The 20,516-nt window shown below is 44.8% G+C and overlaps 1 protein-coding gene across 1 annotated transcript in view; it reads left to right on the top strand.

The window, feature by feature from the left end:
* The window catches only part of CACNA2D2 (calcium voltage-gated channel auxiliary subunit alpha2delta 2), a 1,696,410-nt gene that overhangs the window by 1,289,628 nt on the left and 386,266 nt on the right, over positions 1–20,516 (top strand). The window contains exon 12 of the mRNA XM_078661304.1: positions 2,033–2,140. Within this exon, the coding sequence (XP_078517430.1) occupies positions 2,033–2,140 (108 nt within the window). The remainder of the gene's footprint in view (positions 1–2,032; positions 2,141–20,516) is intronic.

The raw sequence follows: 20,516 nt of genomic DNA on the forward strand, positions 1-20,516 counted from the left end.
CTGCTTAGTGTCTGCAAATAAGTGCTAAACAGCTTTGAGGTACAGGCTCCTGGCTACGGAAATCATCACCAGTTCCCCAAGGGGCAGGAGCTTGTATGTACGTTGCTAATGGGTCACTGGTCCATCATATTAAATGAGGTTCAAGGCAGTCCATATATAAAAAATTCCTATGGTTGCTGGAGTGGGATACAATGGGAAGGACTGGGATAGACCTGTGACCTCTGTACGACTACACCCCTTAGCGATGTTAACCATTGAGATGTAGAGAATAGCCTCTGTGCTTTCATTAGGGTGTACCGGAAACTCACACCTGCATAGAGCCTGTGAGACTGGGACACCCTGCCAAGATTCAAGTCACAGAATGAACCATTGGGAAGTGGAGATTCTAGTAATGTCACACACTGACCTGGGTTTATATATTTTACACAACAGTGGCCCCTAATCTGAAATTAGTAAAAACAAATGAAAAAGGAAGCTTAATCCATTGCTCTAAATTCAGTTTTTAAGAACCTCCAGGCAATCAATCCCCTTCTCTCCTTGGAGTTCGAACATTTTACTCTGCTTGGCTAGTCGGAATAATTTAAACTCAATTACACTGTTACCCATCCTTGGGCCAAGTATATTCTAAGTCCTGATAATGATCCTTTATCTCTATGGGATCGAAACACCATCAATGTTCTGCACTCACATAAATGTATTACTAATGTTATCTTGTAAGGGTCATTTCTCACTGTATGTGATGCACCAAATGTGTATCGCTTGTGTTTCACGTATGAGCTCCAAGCACGTTTTTCACTTCACACACTGTTCAATATTGATTGTTCTCTAATTAATCAAGAAATAGGAATTGACTGCTATCCTACTTATTTTGTTTTTACTAATTTAAGACTTTAAGATTAAGGGCACCTATTGTGTAAAACATACATTTGTAAATTCGGGTCCCTAGAGATTTCAGGTTTTACCCTTGTTCTTGATTACACACACACGCTGCCCTGAGTGCGCCTACCTATATGCGTGTCAATCACCGGTGAGGGTAGCTTCTGTGTAAAGGACACATTGCTCCTTCTGTCCACAAAGAACACACCTTCGTTCCAAGTCACATGGTTAACCTTGAGGATGAAGAGCCTTAAAGACTGACTCCTACATGATGCACCTACAACTCACACCTGCATGTCAGTCAGAGAATCTTTTGGGAATAGGACAGACTTCAGAATGCACAAGTGGTGTAGGCCAGTTTTCCAAGGCATAGGATGAATGATGGAGAAGTGGAAATTCTGATAATGTCACATACTATCTTGGGTGCACCTACAGAGTGCATTTTACTGTTGGTCAAATGGAAGGTAGGCTTACGAGAAGAGGACACATTGCTGCTTGTGTCCATGGAGATCACACCTCCATTTCAAGTCTCAAACTTAACCCTTCAGTAATAAACAGTGGTCATAATGACTCTTTCACTATGCAGCTGCAATGCACATCCGCATTTGAGGCATTTCGAAGCATTTGAGGATGGGAAAAAGTACACCGATCCTCAAAGGTAGAAGGCCTGTCTTTCAAGTCACAGTCACAAAGCTGAGCTTCTGAGAATGTCAACCAGGGTCTCGGGCACAAATGCAGATCAGAAATTGCTTCCATCCAGTCATGGCAGAGGGTAGCATGTGAGAACTGCAATCATGTTTTCTTGTGCCCCTGCAGCTAGTACTTGCTTGACAGACTAAGACAGAGAACAGTGGGCAAACCTCTGTCTGTGCTAGATGTGCACATATAGATCATAGTTTCCTGCATTAATAGGTGGCATCTTCAGTAGTACAGTTGTGTGATAAGATTAAATTAGCTGGCCCATACTTTCAGACCAGACCACTTACCTTTCCCAGGACCATCTTATTTAGACCATATGGGAAATTCTCAGACCTTGGATAACCCACATAAAGGTACCTGTGGGTTTCACTTTAAATCCACTCATGCTCATATATACTAAACCTAACTCAATCTTGGAGTGCAGTTCCTAACCAGACTTTTTCATCTCTCTGCACAGAACAACGTGACAAGGGCAAACTGCAACAAGATGATTATGATGTTCACAGACGGTGGGGAGGACCGTGTGCAGGATGTCTTTGAGAGGTACAACTGGCCCAACAAAACGGTGAGTTTTCCTCAATAGGATATAGAAACCCAATGCTATTTAGGCACCAAATATCAGTTGTTACAAATTGGGTTTCTGGTTGGCAGTATGCACACTGTCTAAGCAGGCACAACAATCCTAGTCAGGATAAGTCACAAACACACCCTAAATTACCCCGTGCTAACCACGTGGTAGTTTGGCACAGAGCAGGCAGACTTAACGTAAGAGGTAATATGTTATGTATTTGTGCAACACTTCAAACAGTAAAACTGTGAAAATCCCACACAAAAAGATACAACGTGACATGGGCAAACTGCAACAAGATGATTATGATGTTCACAGACGGTGGGGAGGACCGTGTGCAGAATGTACATGATTAGAACAATAGAACAAAACGAGATAAAAACAACAAAAATCCAATTAGTAGATATTTGGGTTTGCAATTTTAAAGATTCAGATGAAAATAGCACATAGTGCCAACTGTGGTTATCTTGTCGCACCAGACTGGGACAAAGTCACAAGTTCCGGCCAACTGTGATGAGTATGGGCCAGCTGCAGGGGCCCACCTGCGCCCACTGAACACAGTACCTTAAATCCTGGTGCGCAGTCCGCACAGTGTTGTTTTGCAAGGCTTCTCGTCGTTCCATGTCAGTTCAGAGAAGGAACACAGAAGGCAGAGCACCTTAGGCCACTTCCAGGGGTCCAGAACTGGGGTGGGACCACTTGGATGGGATACACTCACAGATGGCAGAGTCCATATGCTGTAGCACTTGAGTTGGAAATCTTTTGTGTCCCTGAGAATTCAGATAACAGGAGGCAAGCCAGCAATCCCACACAAAAAGATACAACGTGACATGGGCAAACTGCAACAAGATGATTATGATGTTCACAGATGGTGGGGAGGACCGTGTGCAGGATGTACATGATTAGAACAATAGAACAAAACGAGATAAAAACAACAAAAATCCAATTAGTAGATATTTGGGTTTGCAATTTTAAAGATTCAGATGAAAATAGCACATAGTGCCAACTGTGGTTATCTTGTCGCACCAGACTGGGACAAAGTCACAAGTTCCGGCCAACTGTGATGAGTATGGGCCAGCTGCAGGGGCCCACCTGCGCCCACTGAACACAGTACCTTAAATCCTGGTGCGCAGTCCGCACAGTGTTGTTTTGCAAGGCTTCTCGTCGTTCCATGTCAGTTCAGAGAAGGAACACAGAAGGCAGAGCACCTTAGGCCACTTCCAGGGGTCCAGAACTGGGGTGGGACCTCTTGGATGGGTTACACTCACAGATGGCAGAGTCCATATGCTGTAGCACTTGAGTTGGAAATCTTTTGTGTCCCTGAGAATTCAGATAACAGGAGGCAAGCCAGCAAGCCCTTAGATTTCTTTTGGTTCTGGGTTGGAGAGTTTCAGGTCCTGTCTTCCTCACTACCAGGCAAGGAAGGCAGCAGGTCAGCAGAGCAGGAGTCCAGCAGAGTGACAGTCCTTTCAGCAGCACAGCAGTCCTTCTTCCTGGCAGAGTATCCATAGGTCCAGAAGTGTACTGAAGTTGTGTTGTCTGAGGTCCAGTATTTATACTTTGGCGCCCTGGTTCTGGAAGGTGGGAGAAGCTTCCAGACAGTGACTTTGAAGTGCCAGGAACCCCCTTCCTCCCTTGTCCTGGCTCCAAGCTAACTAGAGTAACAATAAGGGGTTGTTAGGCCTATTATGTGGAGATAGGGCACAGCCTATTCAGGTGCCAGTAGGGCTCTGGTTATCTCCACCCCATCAAACCAGTTAATGGCCCTGCTGTCACCCACCCCAGATGTGTCTAGAGAGACAGGAGGAAGACACAGAATGTTTAAAGTAACAAAACACCAACTTTCTAAAAGTACAACGGAAGGGGGGAACTGGTATACTGATTAATTCAAGCAATGTCTTTATTGCGACAATCACACTATATTCTTTTGGGTGATTTGGTTATTTATTTAACCTTTCTTTTGAAACTTTTTTTTTTTTTTTATAAAAGCACTTCACATCCTTCCAGTCAAGCACATATCAAAAGACAATTTCAATATTTACAAACATTCACATCTTTTTATAACATTTACCACAATATACATTACAAAAATGTATCACAAACATGAATATATAATACAAAACCAATGTATCATTTATAATCTGATCAACACAAATCAATTCTTTGCGACTGAAAAATACAGATTAAAGTTTCAAAAGCAAGGTTAAATAAATAACTGAATGACCCAAAAGAATATAGTGTGATTGTCTCAATAAAGAAATTGTACTTACTGAATACGGCCCTTCCTGGTAACTGTCCTGTCAGGGCCTTACCCCTCTTTTTTCTTAACTTTCTAAAAGTGACATTTTTAGACCTGCAGCTTAAAATCCAATTTTACTATAGGTTGAGATTTTAAATTGTGAGTCTAGAGACACCAAATCCGAAATATCTATATGTTCCCACTTAGAAATAACACTTATAAAATGTAATGAGGTAATCCCAATGTTAACCTATTGAAGAGTTAGGCATTATAGTAGTGAAAACTTAATATAACCGCTTAACCACGGCGGCAATTCCGCCACGGAGCGGCAGTTTAGCGGAGTGGTCGGTGCCGCGTCAGCCAACGGACTTGCGCAGTACTACGGAGGTAGTGCTCGCAGCGACCTTTGGTCGACAAACGCAGCAAAGGGGTTAAGAGTTATTTACTGCCTGTACATGTAAAGCTTGAAGTATATGTACTACCTTTTAGAAACATTGAAGCCTGCCCTTGGGGTTATCCAGGGCCTACCTTAGGGGTGACATATATGTATTCAAAGGAAGGTTTGGGCCTGGCAAGAGTGTTAACTTGCAAGGTTGAAATGGCAGTTTAAAACTGCTCACACTGGCTCTGCAATGGCAGTCCTGTGACATGTTTAAAGGGCTACTGAGGCGGGTGGCACAGTTAGAGCTGCAGGCCCACTAGTATTATTTAATGTACAGACCCAGAGAACTTGTTGTGCACTTTACTAGGGGCTTTTATAAGTATATTAAATATGCAAGTTGTGGATAAGCAAAATGTTGCTATGTTTTAGGGAAATAGCACATGCACTTTTGCATTGGACAGCAGTGGTAAAGTACCCAGAATGCTCAAGCCACCAAAAATTAACTCCGCAAAACAGGAGGTCAGAGGGCAAAAAGTCGGGGAAACCATGCCAAGAGTGCCAGGTCTAACATGAGTATTGCAGAATTTTATGTGGAGATTCCCCTAAGCCTGAACTACTATCACCAGCCCCAATCTTTGCATGGAATTTCTTCAATTATGAGAAATGAGAATTAAATAATAATAATAATATTCCACTTTTTACGAGCATAAGATAAGAACTGCAGCCAATTCCCCGAGGGAAATCTTCCAGATCGCTAAATCACTCATTAATATCTCTCAAAATCTCTCTGACCCCAAAGAGGCCCAAAACACCTGCGACAAGCAGGCGGAATATTTTCACCCAAAAATTCAGCTCATCTCTCTCCTTTACCTCATCTAGGAGTAAATCCAACTACCCTCAGGCTGAGAACATCCCTGCAACTTCACATTGCCCTTTAACGGAATTCCCCCTGCTTGACAAGGAGTCACTGAACACCTTAATGCTAAAAGTATCATCTGGTTCTCCTATTGATTCAGCCCCTCCTCGCCATTTGTTGCTAGTCGCAGATACAATCAGACCAGTAATTCTGAGCACCCTAAACGCCTCTATCGCCACAGGAACAGGAAACTCGCCCAAGTCAGAGCTCTACTAAAAAAAACAATCTTGACCCTGCAATCATGGCTAATTACCATCCGATCTCCCTCCTGCCATGGTTGGGCAAACTGCTAGAGAAGCATATCAATCTTACTCAGGTCAACCATTTGGAGTTCTACAACCTACTCCATGACTCCCAAGCAGGCTTCCGCCCAAAGCTCGGAACGGAAGTTGCCCTCCTGGCAGTGACAGAGTCAGCTCGGAGGTACATGGACCAAGGCGGCACCACAGCAATTATTTTGCTAGACCTGAGTGCCACCTTCGACACAGTGGATCATAACATCTTGCTCGCTCGCATCAGACACCTCGGAGTCACAGGGCTAGCTTTCTCCTGGCTGCAATCTTTCTTGGAAGACCGTGTGTTCCAGGTATCGCAGGGTGCCACTCAATCCAAACCATGGCCCCTCAACTGTGGGGTCCCTCAGGGTTCTTCCCTGAGTCCCACCCTTTTTAACATTTATATGGAGCCTCTAGCAGCGATAGTGCGCCCCTTCGGCATCGAAATTGTCACCTATGCAGATGACACCCAACGGGTGGTTGGTTTAAACCATCCCAAGGGCTCGTTGAGCACTCTGGGCAGCTGCCTAGAAGCAGTAGCCGATTGGATGGCGCTCTCCCACCTGAAATTAAATGGGGATAAGACGGAACTGATGTTCCTGGGGAAGACCCCATCTCCTAGAGCAGTAATTGACTGGCCAACCAGTATGGGCACTTTACCAGAACCCAAAGACCAGATCAAAAGTCTTAGAGTATGGCTAGACAGCACCTTAGGCTTCAACAATCAAGCCACCAAGCTCTCGGCAACCTGCTTCGGCCTGATGAGGATGCTGAGGAAAATGTTGCCGCTTCTCCCCTATCAGGCCCGGAGGATCATGGTGCAGGCTATCATCTTGTCCTGCCTCGACTATGGGAACTGTATTTAGGCGCTCCGGCGAACTCCATTAAAAAACTTCAGGTCACTCAGAACTCTGCAGCTCGCGTACTGCTTGGACTGCCTCGTAGACACTCAGGGTCAGCCGCCTTGAAATCACTCCATTGGCTGCTCATACAGGCCCGGATCCAAATCAAGGCGTTGTGTAGAGCCCACAAAGCTATGTGGCACGCGGGCCCAGCTTTAATCTGCTCCCTAGTTACTCCTTACCACCCGCCAAGAAATCTATGCTCCAGTGCCACCTTCTTGGCAGCAACTCGGAAAGTTAAACGAGCTAGATGGTGGGGGCGTTCGTTCTCTTGGAATGCCGCCTCCTGTTGAAACTCCATGCCCCTCACCCTACGTAGCGAACCAGATCTTCTCAAGTTCCGCAAACGTTTGAAAACCCTTCTCTTCCAGTAACTTTCACAGTCTGGTGGCTGCCTCCACCCACCCGTCCTAAGTGCTACGATGCCTCAGGGTAGAAGTGCGCTCTACAAAACCCCATTACATTACATTACTTGTATAGCACCTGGTTACACCAACCAGTGTGTCTCCGCACTGGAAAACCATCCTCCGGAAGGGGGCCAAGACAAGAAGCTAAGCAGAAAGAAGTTGTGCACGGGACTCAAACCTGGAAAAGCCAGGCTTTCAGTTTTTTCTGGAAAAAGTTTTGCGAAGGCTATGCTTGGATAGAGATCGGTATTGAGTTCCATTTTTTGGCTGCCAAGTATCTGAACAATCGCGCACTCATTCTGGCTCTTTGGACTTTAGGAACCCTGACCAGATGGGGTCCGGTTGATCTAAGATGGCGGGCTGGATGATAAGGAATGAGAAGATGATGGAGATAGCTGGGGCCTTCATCTTGCAAGCTCCGATGACAATAGCATACGGCTTTAAACAGTATTCCTTTTCCAACTTGTAGCCAATGTAAAGTGTCTAAGGCTTTCGTAGAGGAAGGTTTTCTAGGTAGATTGAGGACTAACCATGCAGCCGCTTTCTGGATGTGCTGCAGTTTGTAGACACATTTTTTTGCAGCTCCGAGGTCCAAAATATTACCATAATCCAGCAGGGATGTTACGAGGGCATGAGCAAAGATTTATCTAGCTGATAAAGGGAGAATTTCAAGGTTTTTCTCAGCATTTTAAGGATTCCGAAGCATTTCCCCATGACCTTCTTAATATGTGTCTCATTGGAGAGTTTGGATTCCAACCAGACTCCGAGGTTTTTAGTTTCCTCCTTTGGAATAGGAGTCGGGCCAGAGTCTGGGGCCACCATGATGAGGACCAGAAGGAGGGGGCCCTCCCCTCAATCAGTATCTCAGTCTTGCTGCCATTCAATTTAAGGCAGTTACAATTCATCCAGGTGTCAAGGTCACTTAAACAGGAAGGAAGCTGGTTAGCTGCTTCCTCCCAGTTATGGGAGAAGGTGACAATCAGTTGTGTGTCTTCCGCATAGGAAACAATCCCTGCCAAGGGTCAAATATAGGGATTAAAAAGAGTTGGGCTCAGAATGAGCCCCGTGGGACCTCTTGTGAGAGTGGGATACTTTCCAAAGTATGTGGATGCTGTGCAACTTGAAAGCTGTGCTCATGGAGGAAGGAAGTCATCCGTTTTAGGGCTAATCCTGCTATCTCACACGACCGAGTCTCTGAAGGTGCAGGTAATGGGAAACTGTGTCAAAGGCTGCGCTAAGGTCGAGTAAGAACAGAGCTGCAGTCTGACCCTCATCAGCGCACTGTGGTAAATAAATAAATAATACCTCTCTTTTTGACTAGATATAACAATAACAGATAGCTCAATAAATAAGAGTCAAGATTCGAGGTAGTAGGAGTTTGCAGGTTTAATACAGAATAAAGGACAGGAACAGGACAACCTGCACGGACAAGATCTGGGATGAGCGCGCTCCCTCTTTAATAACAGTGCACAAGTATATATACTAAAACAATTGCATTACAGTACATACAATAGGCGGAGCAGTGGGTGGGGTGCGTAGCAGTCGCGAAAGATAAGGGTGAAAGTAGGTGTAACAGGAGGCGTGTACATAGACATGTGATGTAAACGTAACAGAATATGTCATAAATGGGGCGGAAATATGGAGGGGGCTACCTAAGGAGCCGGGACCTCTAACCTACTGGTGCGCGCAAACTGGCAACGACGTGTTACTAAGGAGAAGCTGGGGGCTATGACTTCTGAGCTAGAAGGAGAGACTGAAGTCTGGAGAGTCAGAGCGACATGTACCTAAACACTATCTAGTATCTGATGTTTAGAGAACATGTTGATAGAATCCAAGAGATATCGGGGTAAAGGCTAACAGATTCTAAGACTGGTGCATGCATTATTCCTCATGTAGTGCGTGTTGAGGAATATTAAATGACCATTAAATGCAGTATTTCTCTTACATGGAGACGTAAAGGCTAGACCATGACGGAAACTATTGATGCGATTCAGTAGCTTAGGAATGCAGAGAAGGAGGGCTGGCCTGATAACTAGAATCATAACATACTCTTGGCAGACTGGCAGGCAGAGCCAGGCCGAGCCGGGCACTGTGAGACAGGAAGTAAGTGAAGGGTCAGGAATACAGGTGGGGGCTGTATCGCTCCTCAGCGAGGGTTCAGAAGGCAGGAGCTGAATCTGATGTCCGGGCCCTTTTGAGGCCTAGAAACGGGGACTTTTCAATGAAATAACGTGCACACTGAGAAACGTGGCAACGTAACTTTACATAGGCCTAATATTCGTAGTATTCACGAGAACTGGAACTGGCATACTAGAGATGGACACAACTGTAATTGCGTCTTTAATCGATCATGGGGAATATATATGCATATTAATCATGCACATATAACATAAGATGGGGAACACGTAGGGACACAGAACATGGCAAAATTTACTTTTCCACATTCCCTCCTTGTCACTACGTTTCCATCAGGAAACATCAATATTCATGATACCGTCTATCATTTCATACAGTATCATTTGCTCGTCTCGGATTTTCTTGGAACGGGATTTAGAACGGGACTTGGGACTAGGAATACAAGAGGTAGCACAAATGCCGCAAATCGCAGGGCCACATTGTATACAGAGGCAGCAACTGAATATGATCGCTACTGCAATACCTAGAAATGACAATACTTTCCATCCCCAGGCAGAAATTATACTCCAGAACCAACCGGACCATGTCCAGGTGCCTGGATTTTGGTGTAACAGATGGGCAATTTTGTGAAGTCTGGTTATAGCTGAATAAACAGACGGCGCGTTATTAGGAATGAAAATGCAGCAACTAGATCCGATGACTCTACATGCTCCTCCTCTATCGGCCAGTATGACGTCAAGAACGAGACGATTTTGGAGCACGACAACTCTCATAGCAGATTGCTCTTCGGTTAGGTTACCTAGAGCAGAAGTAGATTCAGTCACTACTACTTCAAGGGTTCTGGTCAATCTACGTATCAATTTACTATTCGCGACAGTACCTAAGTAGGGGAAGAAACCTTTATTGAGATCTATATATTGTTCTAGAGCAGTTTCAGTATAATCGACAATCGGGAGGTCTCTCTTGTGTCTAGTATGTACTAGGTGGGAGTTCCTATGATAGTCAGGTGGGGCTAGAAAAACTGGTGGCAGTAGGAAGGCAATGTAACAGGTTCCCTCCCAGTCGAGGGGCAGACGAACATATGCGGTCTGACCACAAACAAAATAAGAATGACGTGAAGCTTTGAAAATAGATTTCCCACTGTCACTATACTTGACAATAGTAGTACAATCACTATGTCCTACATGTACGGAACCATTATTTCTGACACATAATTCACCTTTAACTGGTAATACTGACATAGCAGGTAAGTCTGGAGTAGAATCAGACTGAACATTCAGGACCATGAAATTCGAAGAATAATTTCCCAAATTGTAAACTTCATTTTCTAGATCTAACCCTGTTCTGTGGGGAAGACCTTGCTTGTCTGGAAAACATGTACTGTTCAGAAAGGACATATCAGTTGAGGATGACGTTAACGTGGACCATGCTCCGCATGAACCGTTATGTGAAAATGGATAAGGAAACAGTGGCAGAACTCCCTTCGGTGTCTGGAAAGGGGGGAGTCGACCACACACCCAACAATTGGTGGCATTGCTGGTCTGGTGTGAATAATGTAACATGCGGATAAATGAGTTGTTTCGCATAGCAAGACGATAAGATAGTTCATGAGGAGGCAGATCACTAAACGTGTGCTCTACTGTAGCATTAGAAGACTTATTTACATGAGAAATTGGAAAACATAAATGAAATGCATAACTCGTGCAGGTAACCATCAGGCTGAAAAATAATATGAAACTTAGAAAAACAATACATCGGATTGAGTTTTGACTAACTCTCTCACTATGGGGGTCTATTTCATACATGTCAGATACCTATTTAACCGTTTCACCTAGGGGAGGACTTAGACAATTAAACTGGCTGACTTAATTTACTAGACCTTAATTTCTTTTTATACTCCTGCTGCGGAGTTTCCTCTAACAGGGGAGGCTTTGAATCAATGTCATTTGCGGGACAGTCCTTAAGAATAGTATCTCGGCAGTCCTTAAAATCCTTGGAAAAGTTCTTGGAAATAGTTCGTGGTCGGAGTCCGTGAAATGTCTTGACATGCGACAGGTGGACCCACCCCTTCCTGCCTTCCAACTTGACGGCAGTACGGGTGGTCAGGAGAACCAACTTTGGTTCCTTCCAGCGAGGCTCCAGCGGACTTGAACGATCAAAATTCCTGACGAGAACAAAAGAGCCTGGAAGGATCTTGTGTGGCTTGACTTCAGTATTGTCGGGAAATGCAGCGGCAACCTGTGAACGACAAGAGTGTAGGGCAGACATCAAGGAAGCTAGGTAATCTGTCAGCATATTACTGGAAACATCTGTAATACTTCGGGGTCTAGGTGTACCCCACACATTCGGGGGGCGGCCGAAGACGACCTCATACGGGGACAGACCTGATCTGGAATGTGCGACCATGCGCATATAAAACAGAGCGACTGGCAGAGCAACTAACCAGTCTACACCTTTTTCTTGACAAATTTTGGCAATACGGATTTTCAAAGTTTGATTATGTCTCTCTACGAGACCGGCTGCTTCAGGATGGCGTACACAATGGAACTTCCACTGGTACCCTAACAAAAGGGAAACGTGTTTCATCAGTTCAGATGAGAATGGCTGGCCGTTATCAGAATATACGACCCTAGGGAGTCCATAACGGGGGAAGAATTCACGAACCAACTGCTTGGCAGTGGTCGCGGCTGTGTAATCTGGAACTGGATATGCTTCTGTCCACCTGGACAAAGCGCATACAACTACAAGGACATACTTGAAACCTCGACATCGCTCCATCTGAATATAATCCATCTGGAGGACTTCAAAAGGGTGGTCAGGGGGCTGGAATCCACCTTGTTCCACCGGGACACTTTTACCTGGATTAAACTGGCAACATATCATACAGGTACGGACTTTCTGCTTGGCTGCAGCTCGTAAATGTTTGTTAAACCAAATGTTCTGGATACTGTCTAACATGGCTTTTTCTCCTAAGTGTGCTGGACTATGTGCGGTATTGATAATGACTTGAACCATAGAGTCGGGGAGAAACCATGTGGCTCTACCCTTCGTCAACCATCCCTGATCTGTCTGGACCCCTCCTTGTTCGGACCATTTCTTGATTTCTTCAGGAGTAGCATGTAACTGGATATCTATGACATCTTGAGTGGGGTCCTTAACTGTCATACAAGTAGTCTGTTCTAGAGTGGATGTCGGTGTCTTGTTAACTGGTATGTCTGGTGTCTGTGCTGTAAGCTTGGCTGTTCGATCTGCTAGATCATTACCTTGAGAAATAATGTCTGTAACTTTAGTATGTGCTTTGCATTTCATGATAGCAATAGATGTCGGTAAATGTATGGCATCTAGCAGAGCTTGAATAAGGAGACCATGCTGAATCTTGGTTCCATGAGAAGTCATGAAACCTCTCTCCTGCCAGAGCACTCCGAAGTTGTGTACAACTCCGAATGCGTAACGTGAATCTGTGTAAATATTAACTTTCAGGTTCTTGGCGTGTATGCAGGCTTGGGTCAGAGCAACTAGCTCTGCTGCTTGAGCAGACAGGGTGTCAATACGGTGTGTTTCAATAACTTCAGTGTCAGTAGTCACTGCATACGCGGCTACTAGTTCTCCTGTACTTGTTCTCATACATGAACCATCCACATAAAGTGTCAGGTCGGGATCCGGTAATGGAACATCTGTCAGATCTTGTCTTGGCTTAGTCATGGTGTTAACAACTTCCACACAGTCATGTGTGGCAGGATTCGAAATAACTGACGGTAACAGTGTAGCAGGATTCAGAACGTTGCAGCGTCTGATTTCTATGTGTGGCTGGAACAGTGTCAGTTCATAACCTGTCAAACGTGCAATTGTCAAGTGCTGAGTCTGTGTTCGGTTTAAAAGAACTTCCACGGAGTGTGGAACTTGTACTGTCAAGGAATGTCCTAATACTATGGAATCACTTTGTCTGATAGCTAGTGCTGTGGCTGCAACTGACTTGAGGCACGCAGGCAGAGCCTGGGCTATTGGATCTAATGTGCTCGAAAAATAAGCACAGGGCTTGTACTGTCCGGCTTGATCTTGTGTGAGAACAGATAATGCTGTACCATCACGTTCTGTGACAAAAAGTGTAAAAGGCTTACTGTAGTTCGGTGTAGCTAGAACAGGAGCTTGGCATAAAGCTTTCTTTAACTCATTGAAACTAAGTGTATGTTCAGATGTCCAAGGGAGAACAGTCGATACGGCTGCCTCCTGTGTCGTTAACTGTATCAGTGGCTTGGCTAGAAATGCATACTGAGGAATCCATTGTCTGCAATAAGAAGTAAGGCCGATAAAAGCACGTACCTCCTTCTGTGTCTTGGGCTGAGGAAGACTCGCTATTAACTGGATACGATCGGGTGTCAACTGCCTACCCCACTTGGACAGTAAGTGGCCTAAGTAGATCACTTGCTGGACACAGAATTGAAGCTTTGAAGGGGACACCTTGTGCCCCATCTCGGCTAGGAAATACAAGACTGTAAGTGATGCTCGCTCGCAAGCACGTTCAGAACGGGCTGTGATCAGTAGATCATCGACATACTGGAGCAGGGCAGTGTCAGTTGGCATGTGAATGTTGTCTAGTTGTCTTTTAAGTGCTTGACTGTAAATGCTAGGACTTTCTGTGAAACCTTGAGGAGCTCGTGTGAATTTATAGCTCCTTCCATTTAAACAAAAACCGAAAAGGTACTGGCTGTCTGGATGAATAGGAACACTGAAAAATGCGTTCTTGAGGTCGATTACGGTAAAGAATATTGCCTCAGAATCAATGGCTGTCAATAGGGATGAAATATCCGGGACTACCGGATACTGGGGGATAATACATTTATTGAGTTCTCGAAGGTCAATCACTAATCGATATACTGGGGGTGCATTTGGATCAGTACGTTTCATGACTGGAATGATCGGAGAATTACATACATTGGAGTCAGTTTCTACAACTACTCCTTGAGCCATGAGCTCGTCAATAATTGTGGATAAGGCTGCTACAGCCTCAGGTGGCAATCTGTACTGTCTGATTCGTGGCAGGACTACACCTTGCTTGAGGGTCACACGATGGGGTGTGATTTGCATAAAGCCAACATCAGTTGGACCTTGCGCCCATAGATGCTGCGGAACATTAGACAATCTCGGATCAAAATCTCGTAATACATAGTGACCCTTGAAGTCACGTAAAAACAAACGTATTCCCTCTGGGGAACAGCAAATAACTGCACCTAATTCTTTCAGTGTTTTAATGCCTAACAAATTTTCTGGACATGATTTCGTAAGTAATAGATCAGTAGTTCGGGACAATGGACCTACTTCTAGAGTAACTGGTTTTGAAATCTCGTTCATAATAGGCTTTCCTGAAAATCCAAGGGAAACATTTCTAGAGCCTGAGAGCGGGGCCCCTGGAACCTCGTCGTGACTTATGGTAGTCCTACTTGCCCCTGTATCAATCAGAAACTTTCTGTCTTTCCCTAATACTTGACTATGAACATAGGGACCTTCTTGATCTACAGGAATCTCGATGAGAGGCAAGCCTACCTCCCTCTCTAGGCTATTTCATGAGTACGCTTGATACTCTGGATACTCGGACTGTGCATACTGGTACATCTGCTGTGTAACATGCTGTGTTGCCGCAATAGGCTGTGGTGCTGGAACTGTCTGTTGTGCATTCTGTGGCTGAGAAGTCTGTGAAACTAGTTCTTGTCTAGGCGGACGTGGTCTTTCTTTAGTTTTACCCGTGGCTATATTGTGTTTCAGAACTGCACACTCGTTTATGAAATGACCTGGCTGTTTGCAATAATTGCATGTCCCTTTAACGGGAGCTGCAGGATGACTGGCTTGATGCGGACCCCTCTTCTGACTGTCTTGAGGAACAGATTGTGCAACTAGTACTTTCATTTTCGTGTCTTTCATACGTCTTCTCTCGTGTTCTTGCTCTTCTCTGATTCTATTCTGGTGATACTGGAGCATCTGTAACATCTGGGACGGAGTACTAGCTTGCCATGTACTTTCGACTTTCAAAACTCGATTCTTAACTTGTGGACTTGAATTCTCGACTAATTTAGTAACAAAAAGATGAGGTATGACTCGCTACTCGTCTTCAAGCCACTGTTTATGATAAAACATTTTTCAAATCTAGAATAAAAATCACTAGTGTCTTCGTCTTGTTTCTGTTTACAGGCTGAGATTGCATCCCAGTCTTCCTTTTTAGTCGCTAATAATCTAGGCAAAACTTGTATTAACAGTTCTGGTAATTCTTTACATTTCTCTCCAAGACCGGTACCTGGTACTCGTATCTTATCTTCAGCTTCTAGAACTGCCCAATCGATCTTTTTCTCTCCCACCTCCCATTCTTTTTCCTTGAGTTTTTCGTATACCCCTGCGGGCAACAGGACTTTTAACATTTTAATAATATCTGGATACGTGTATTCTCCCATACGGAGCATGTCCTTTAATTCTCGGTGGAACCCTGCTGGATCTTTGTCGTGACAGGGAATTAATTTCTTCATCTCTAAGAGTTCCATCTTGGTAACTGGGGTGTAAACAAATACTCTTTGCATTTCACCATCCGCTGTCCTAACTGGGTGTACTTCTCGTAGCGGATTCTGTCTGTCTATGTAAAACGGTTTACTTTCTGGAGGTGAGACATGAACAAAATGCGGGTTCAAAAACGTACTATATTTGTGGCGCTGTTCTAGAATGACGCTAATTAAATCGGTACCTAAACCTTTCCATCTATACTGGAGTAACTCGTTCAGGACATCATGTAACGGACCTGGATCAGAATGTTGACCCTCATACAATGTGATGAGGTGCTGGATCATATACATACCCACCAGTTGCTGCTCGGCTGGGGGCAATTTCAGAAACATTTGTGCCACTATTTCGTCTGGAAAAGTGGTAGAATCAGTAGTCCATCGGACTGCTGATCGGGCTAGTTCTTGTTCATGCATGGTACTTAATTCACTATAACCGATTCGTGATTTCAGAATGTGATCGGTAGCTTGAAACACTTGTTCTAGAGAGCCTTGTTCTGGTGCTGGATGATGAAAGACTTTCTTGTGTTCTAGGCGCAAATGTCGGTCTGGAAATCTAGATTTACCTACATACGCTATTCTGGCAGTATTCTCGTCCTCTACCTCTTCCGTAAAAGAGTCATTTTCTTTCTCGCTTCCTAGAGCTTCACTGCGTTGTTCGTGTATCCTTATTATTTCTTTACGAATTTTCTTGTACATATGCTCTATACTATTGAGTGTCTTGTGCTTACCCTCGGCTATATTATCACTCCACCTTGTCAGGGTTCTCATTTCGGTCGGATCTTTAGTCGGGGAATCTTGTTCCCGTATTAAACAATTGATCAGAAACTTTAATAGCATAAACTGGGTTTCGGATTTCCTGTGAGATATGACGTCAGCAATACTTTCTGGGTCTTGTCCTGTACGAATGAAACGATACATTCTGTCTAGGTCTTCTTTCATATTCGGTAGGGTGACCAGATACTCGGACACCTGTCTTATATGTATGGAATATAGAACCATACCTTCCTCGCCTGGGACTGGATCATAACAGCATTCAGTAAGAGCTCGCCTGATTTCTGCAACGGATTTAAATTTGGGCGTACGCTGTAACGCACGTTCATGTAACTCGACTGCTCCTAAACGTCTATTTGGCGGCGGGGTACCAGGAGGACCTCCTCCTGCGGCCCCTATACTGGAATCATCGACCGATACTCTTCGTGCTGGCAGAGTGACTGATGTGGCGGGAAGTTGTACTACGGGTTGGACCGGGGGTACCGTAGCAGGTACTGCAAAAGGTGCCCCGGTGTCTGGAGGAGCAGGAATTATATGATTTACAGGGACTGGCGGAACAGGATTTGCATATTCTGGGACTGTGTCGTCCAATAGGACGAGATGAAAATATCAGCTGCGGTCGGTTTGTGACGTAGCTTGGTCGGAACTAAGGGTGGCGGAAAATTACTGGATGCCTCCGGGGTTGCTTTTAGCAAGCCCTCGGCAAGAAGAGGATACATACCCTTAATAAGGGCATGCCTCTGTCTGTCTGACTGTTCGGTTTTAACTCGTTCACCTATCTCGATTAATTCCCTTTCTTGGGCTCTTTCTGTGGATTCTCTACTTAATTCTGACTTTCTGATTTCTTTTTCGGTTCTTTTATGAGATTCTTTGCGCCATAACTCGATGGCATCTTTCTGTGACTGTCTGGCTTTCTTTTTCCATAATGCTTCTTCTACTCGCATGATGCACTCGGCATCCCACGTACCTGATACAGGCCATCTATACTTTTCTTCTAACTGTTTGGTGTACTCCACCCATAAATCTAGATATAATATGGCACTTATGCCATGCTTTTGATACATAAAATGACCTGGACTGTCCCTAGGCGGGACAGGAACTGCTTCTTCTAACAGACCTTTTCTAGTTTTTAACTGACGTAGTTTGGAAAACAACGGCATGACTGGACTGTTAATCTAGATACAATACAATACACAATAAACACGATAATTACACCACTTTCATACCACGACATTAAAATACATGAATGACATTTTAAAATAACAGTTCTGACAAAATACTACCTGGAATATTGAAAACAGAATACATGAATCTCTCGAGAACAGAACGGACTAGAACAGAAACTAGATGCACTGCTAAAACAGTACGAACTTACCGGTCTCATAAGAGACACGTCAGGACCCGCATCCACCTAAGTGGACACTTCGTGTTGGATCTGTGTACCACCAAACCCACGGACCAGAGTCAATTAGATCGACCCTGTCTAGATACTACCCCAGCAACGGTACTCACCGGGCAGCAAGAACGGAAGGCCTCGGACTGGACTGGACTGCTTCGACGCCGGACGGACGAACTTCGGACTTCTGTTACGGGTGGGCCTCCGGATACCTCGGACCTTGGACTCTCGGCTTGGGCTCTGGTCGGGACTCGCCGCGTTCCTCCACCGCCTCGTCTGGATGCTGGACCGCAACCTCCGTCTCCTCCGTGGGCCTGAGGGATACTTGAAGCAGAAATATCTGCCGGTGCGCAGAAGAGTTCCGTCACGGCTGCAGAGGGTCAGGGGGGCATACGTGGCTTCACCGGCGCGTGGGGAAAGGGCAAGTTCCTGTTCGGGCGCCATTATGTGGTAAATAAATAAATAATACCTCTCTTTTTGACTAGATATAACAATAACAGATAGCTCAATAAATAAGAGTCAAGATTCGAGGTAGTAGGAGTTTGCAGTTTTAATACAGAATAAAGGACAGGAACAGGACAACCTGCACGGACAAGATCTGGGATGAGCGCGCTCCCTCTTTAATAACAGTGCACAAGTATATATACTAAAACAATTGCATTACAGTACATACAATAGGCGGAGCAGTGGGTGGGGTGCGTAGCAGTCGCGAAAGATAAGGGTGAAAGTAGGTGTAACAGGAGGCGTGTACATAGACATGTGATGTAAACGTAACAGAATATGTCATAAATGGGGCGGAAATATGGAGGGGGCTACCTAAGGAGCCGGGACCTCTAACCTACTGGTGCGCGCAAACTGGCAACGACGTGTTACTAAGGAGAAGCTGGGGGCTATGACTTCTGAGCTAGAAGGAGAGACTGAAGTCTGGAGAGTCAGAGCGACATGTACCTAAACACTATCTAGTATCTGATGTTTAGAGAACATGTTGATAGAATCCAAGAGATATCGGGGTAAAGGCTAACAGATTCTAAGACTGGTGCATGCATTATTCCTCATGTAGTGCGTGTTGAGGAATATTAAATGACCATTAAATGCAGTATTTCTCTTACATGGAGACGTAAAGGCTAGACCATGACGGAAACTATTGATGCGATTCAGTAGCTTAGGAATGCAGAGAAGGAGGGCTGGCCTGATAACTAGAATCATAACATACTCTTGGCAGACTGGCAGGCAGAGCCAGGCCGAGCCGGGCACTGTGAGACAGGAAGTAAGTGAAGGGTCAGGAATACAGGTGGGGGCTGTATCGCTCCTCAGCGAGGGTTCAGAAGACAGGAGCTGAATCTGATGTCCGGGCCCTTTTGAGGCCTAGAAACGGGGACTTTTCAATGAAATAACGTGCACACTGAGAAACGTGGCAACGTAACTTTACATAGGCCTAATATTCGTAGTATTCACGAGAACTGGAACTGGCATACTAGAGATGGACACAACTGTAATTGCGTCTTTAATCGATCATGGGGAATATATATGCATATTAATCATGCACATATAACATAAGATGGGGAACACGTAGGGACACAGAACATGGCAAAATTTACTTTTCCACAGCACCTGCGCAGTGTCTCAGTTGCAAGAAGTAACGCTGACTCTGTTGAATATGAGGCTCTAAAGCCTGACTGGGAACGGTGAAATAAGTTGTTCCTGTTGATGTGGGCGACTAGTTGAGAATTCACCCCTTTCTTTACTATTTTGGAGAAACATGGCAATAGCGAGATGGGGCGTGGATTGTCCAATAAGCCCAGATCAGCTTACGTTTTTTTCTTTAATGGGAGGACGATAGCCTGTTTCCAATTTCGTGGGACCTCACCACAGCGGACAAATAGCTGCAGAAATTGCTGAACATAGGGTAGGATCACTTCGAGACCATAGGACTTTAGGCAATGCTGGGTCCATTGGGGAGCCAGATTTAATACTTAAAGCCACAGCTTTAAGATCGTCCATCATCGGAGATGAGAACTCCAAGAGGGTACTACCCTCAAATGGGGAGTTCCTATGTGGGTTGGAAAGAGTGCCATTGCGGGCATCAACTGGGAAGTTATCATAGATGTTAACTTCTTTTGTAGCAAAGAAGTCAGCGAACTGATTGCAAGACACTAGAGTGCTGGAGACAGGAGCCACTGTTCTCTCCGATGATGATAGAGATTTGAAGATGGAGAACAGCTCTATAGAGGAGTTTTCCGCTTGCTCTATTCTGTCGGTATAATAGGAAACACAGGCTTTTCTGATAAGAGCGTAGTCATTTTTAAGTTCAACTTACTGTGTACTGTGTGTGAATAGCTGTGTGGAGACTAGTTTAACCTGCTCTTAGCATATATTAAATATATGTAGATGTACTTTGGATGTCTCT

This window comes from Lissotriton helveticus, chromosome 9 (assembly GCF_964261635.1).
Source record: "Lissotriton helveticus chromosome 9, aLisHel1.1, whole genome shotgun sequence".
Lineage (NCBI taxonomy): Eukaryota > Metazoa > Chordata > Amphibia > Caudata > Salamandridae > Lissotriton > Lissotriton helveticus.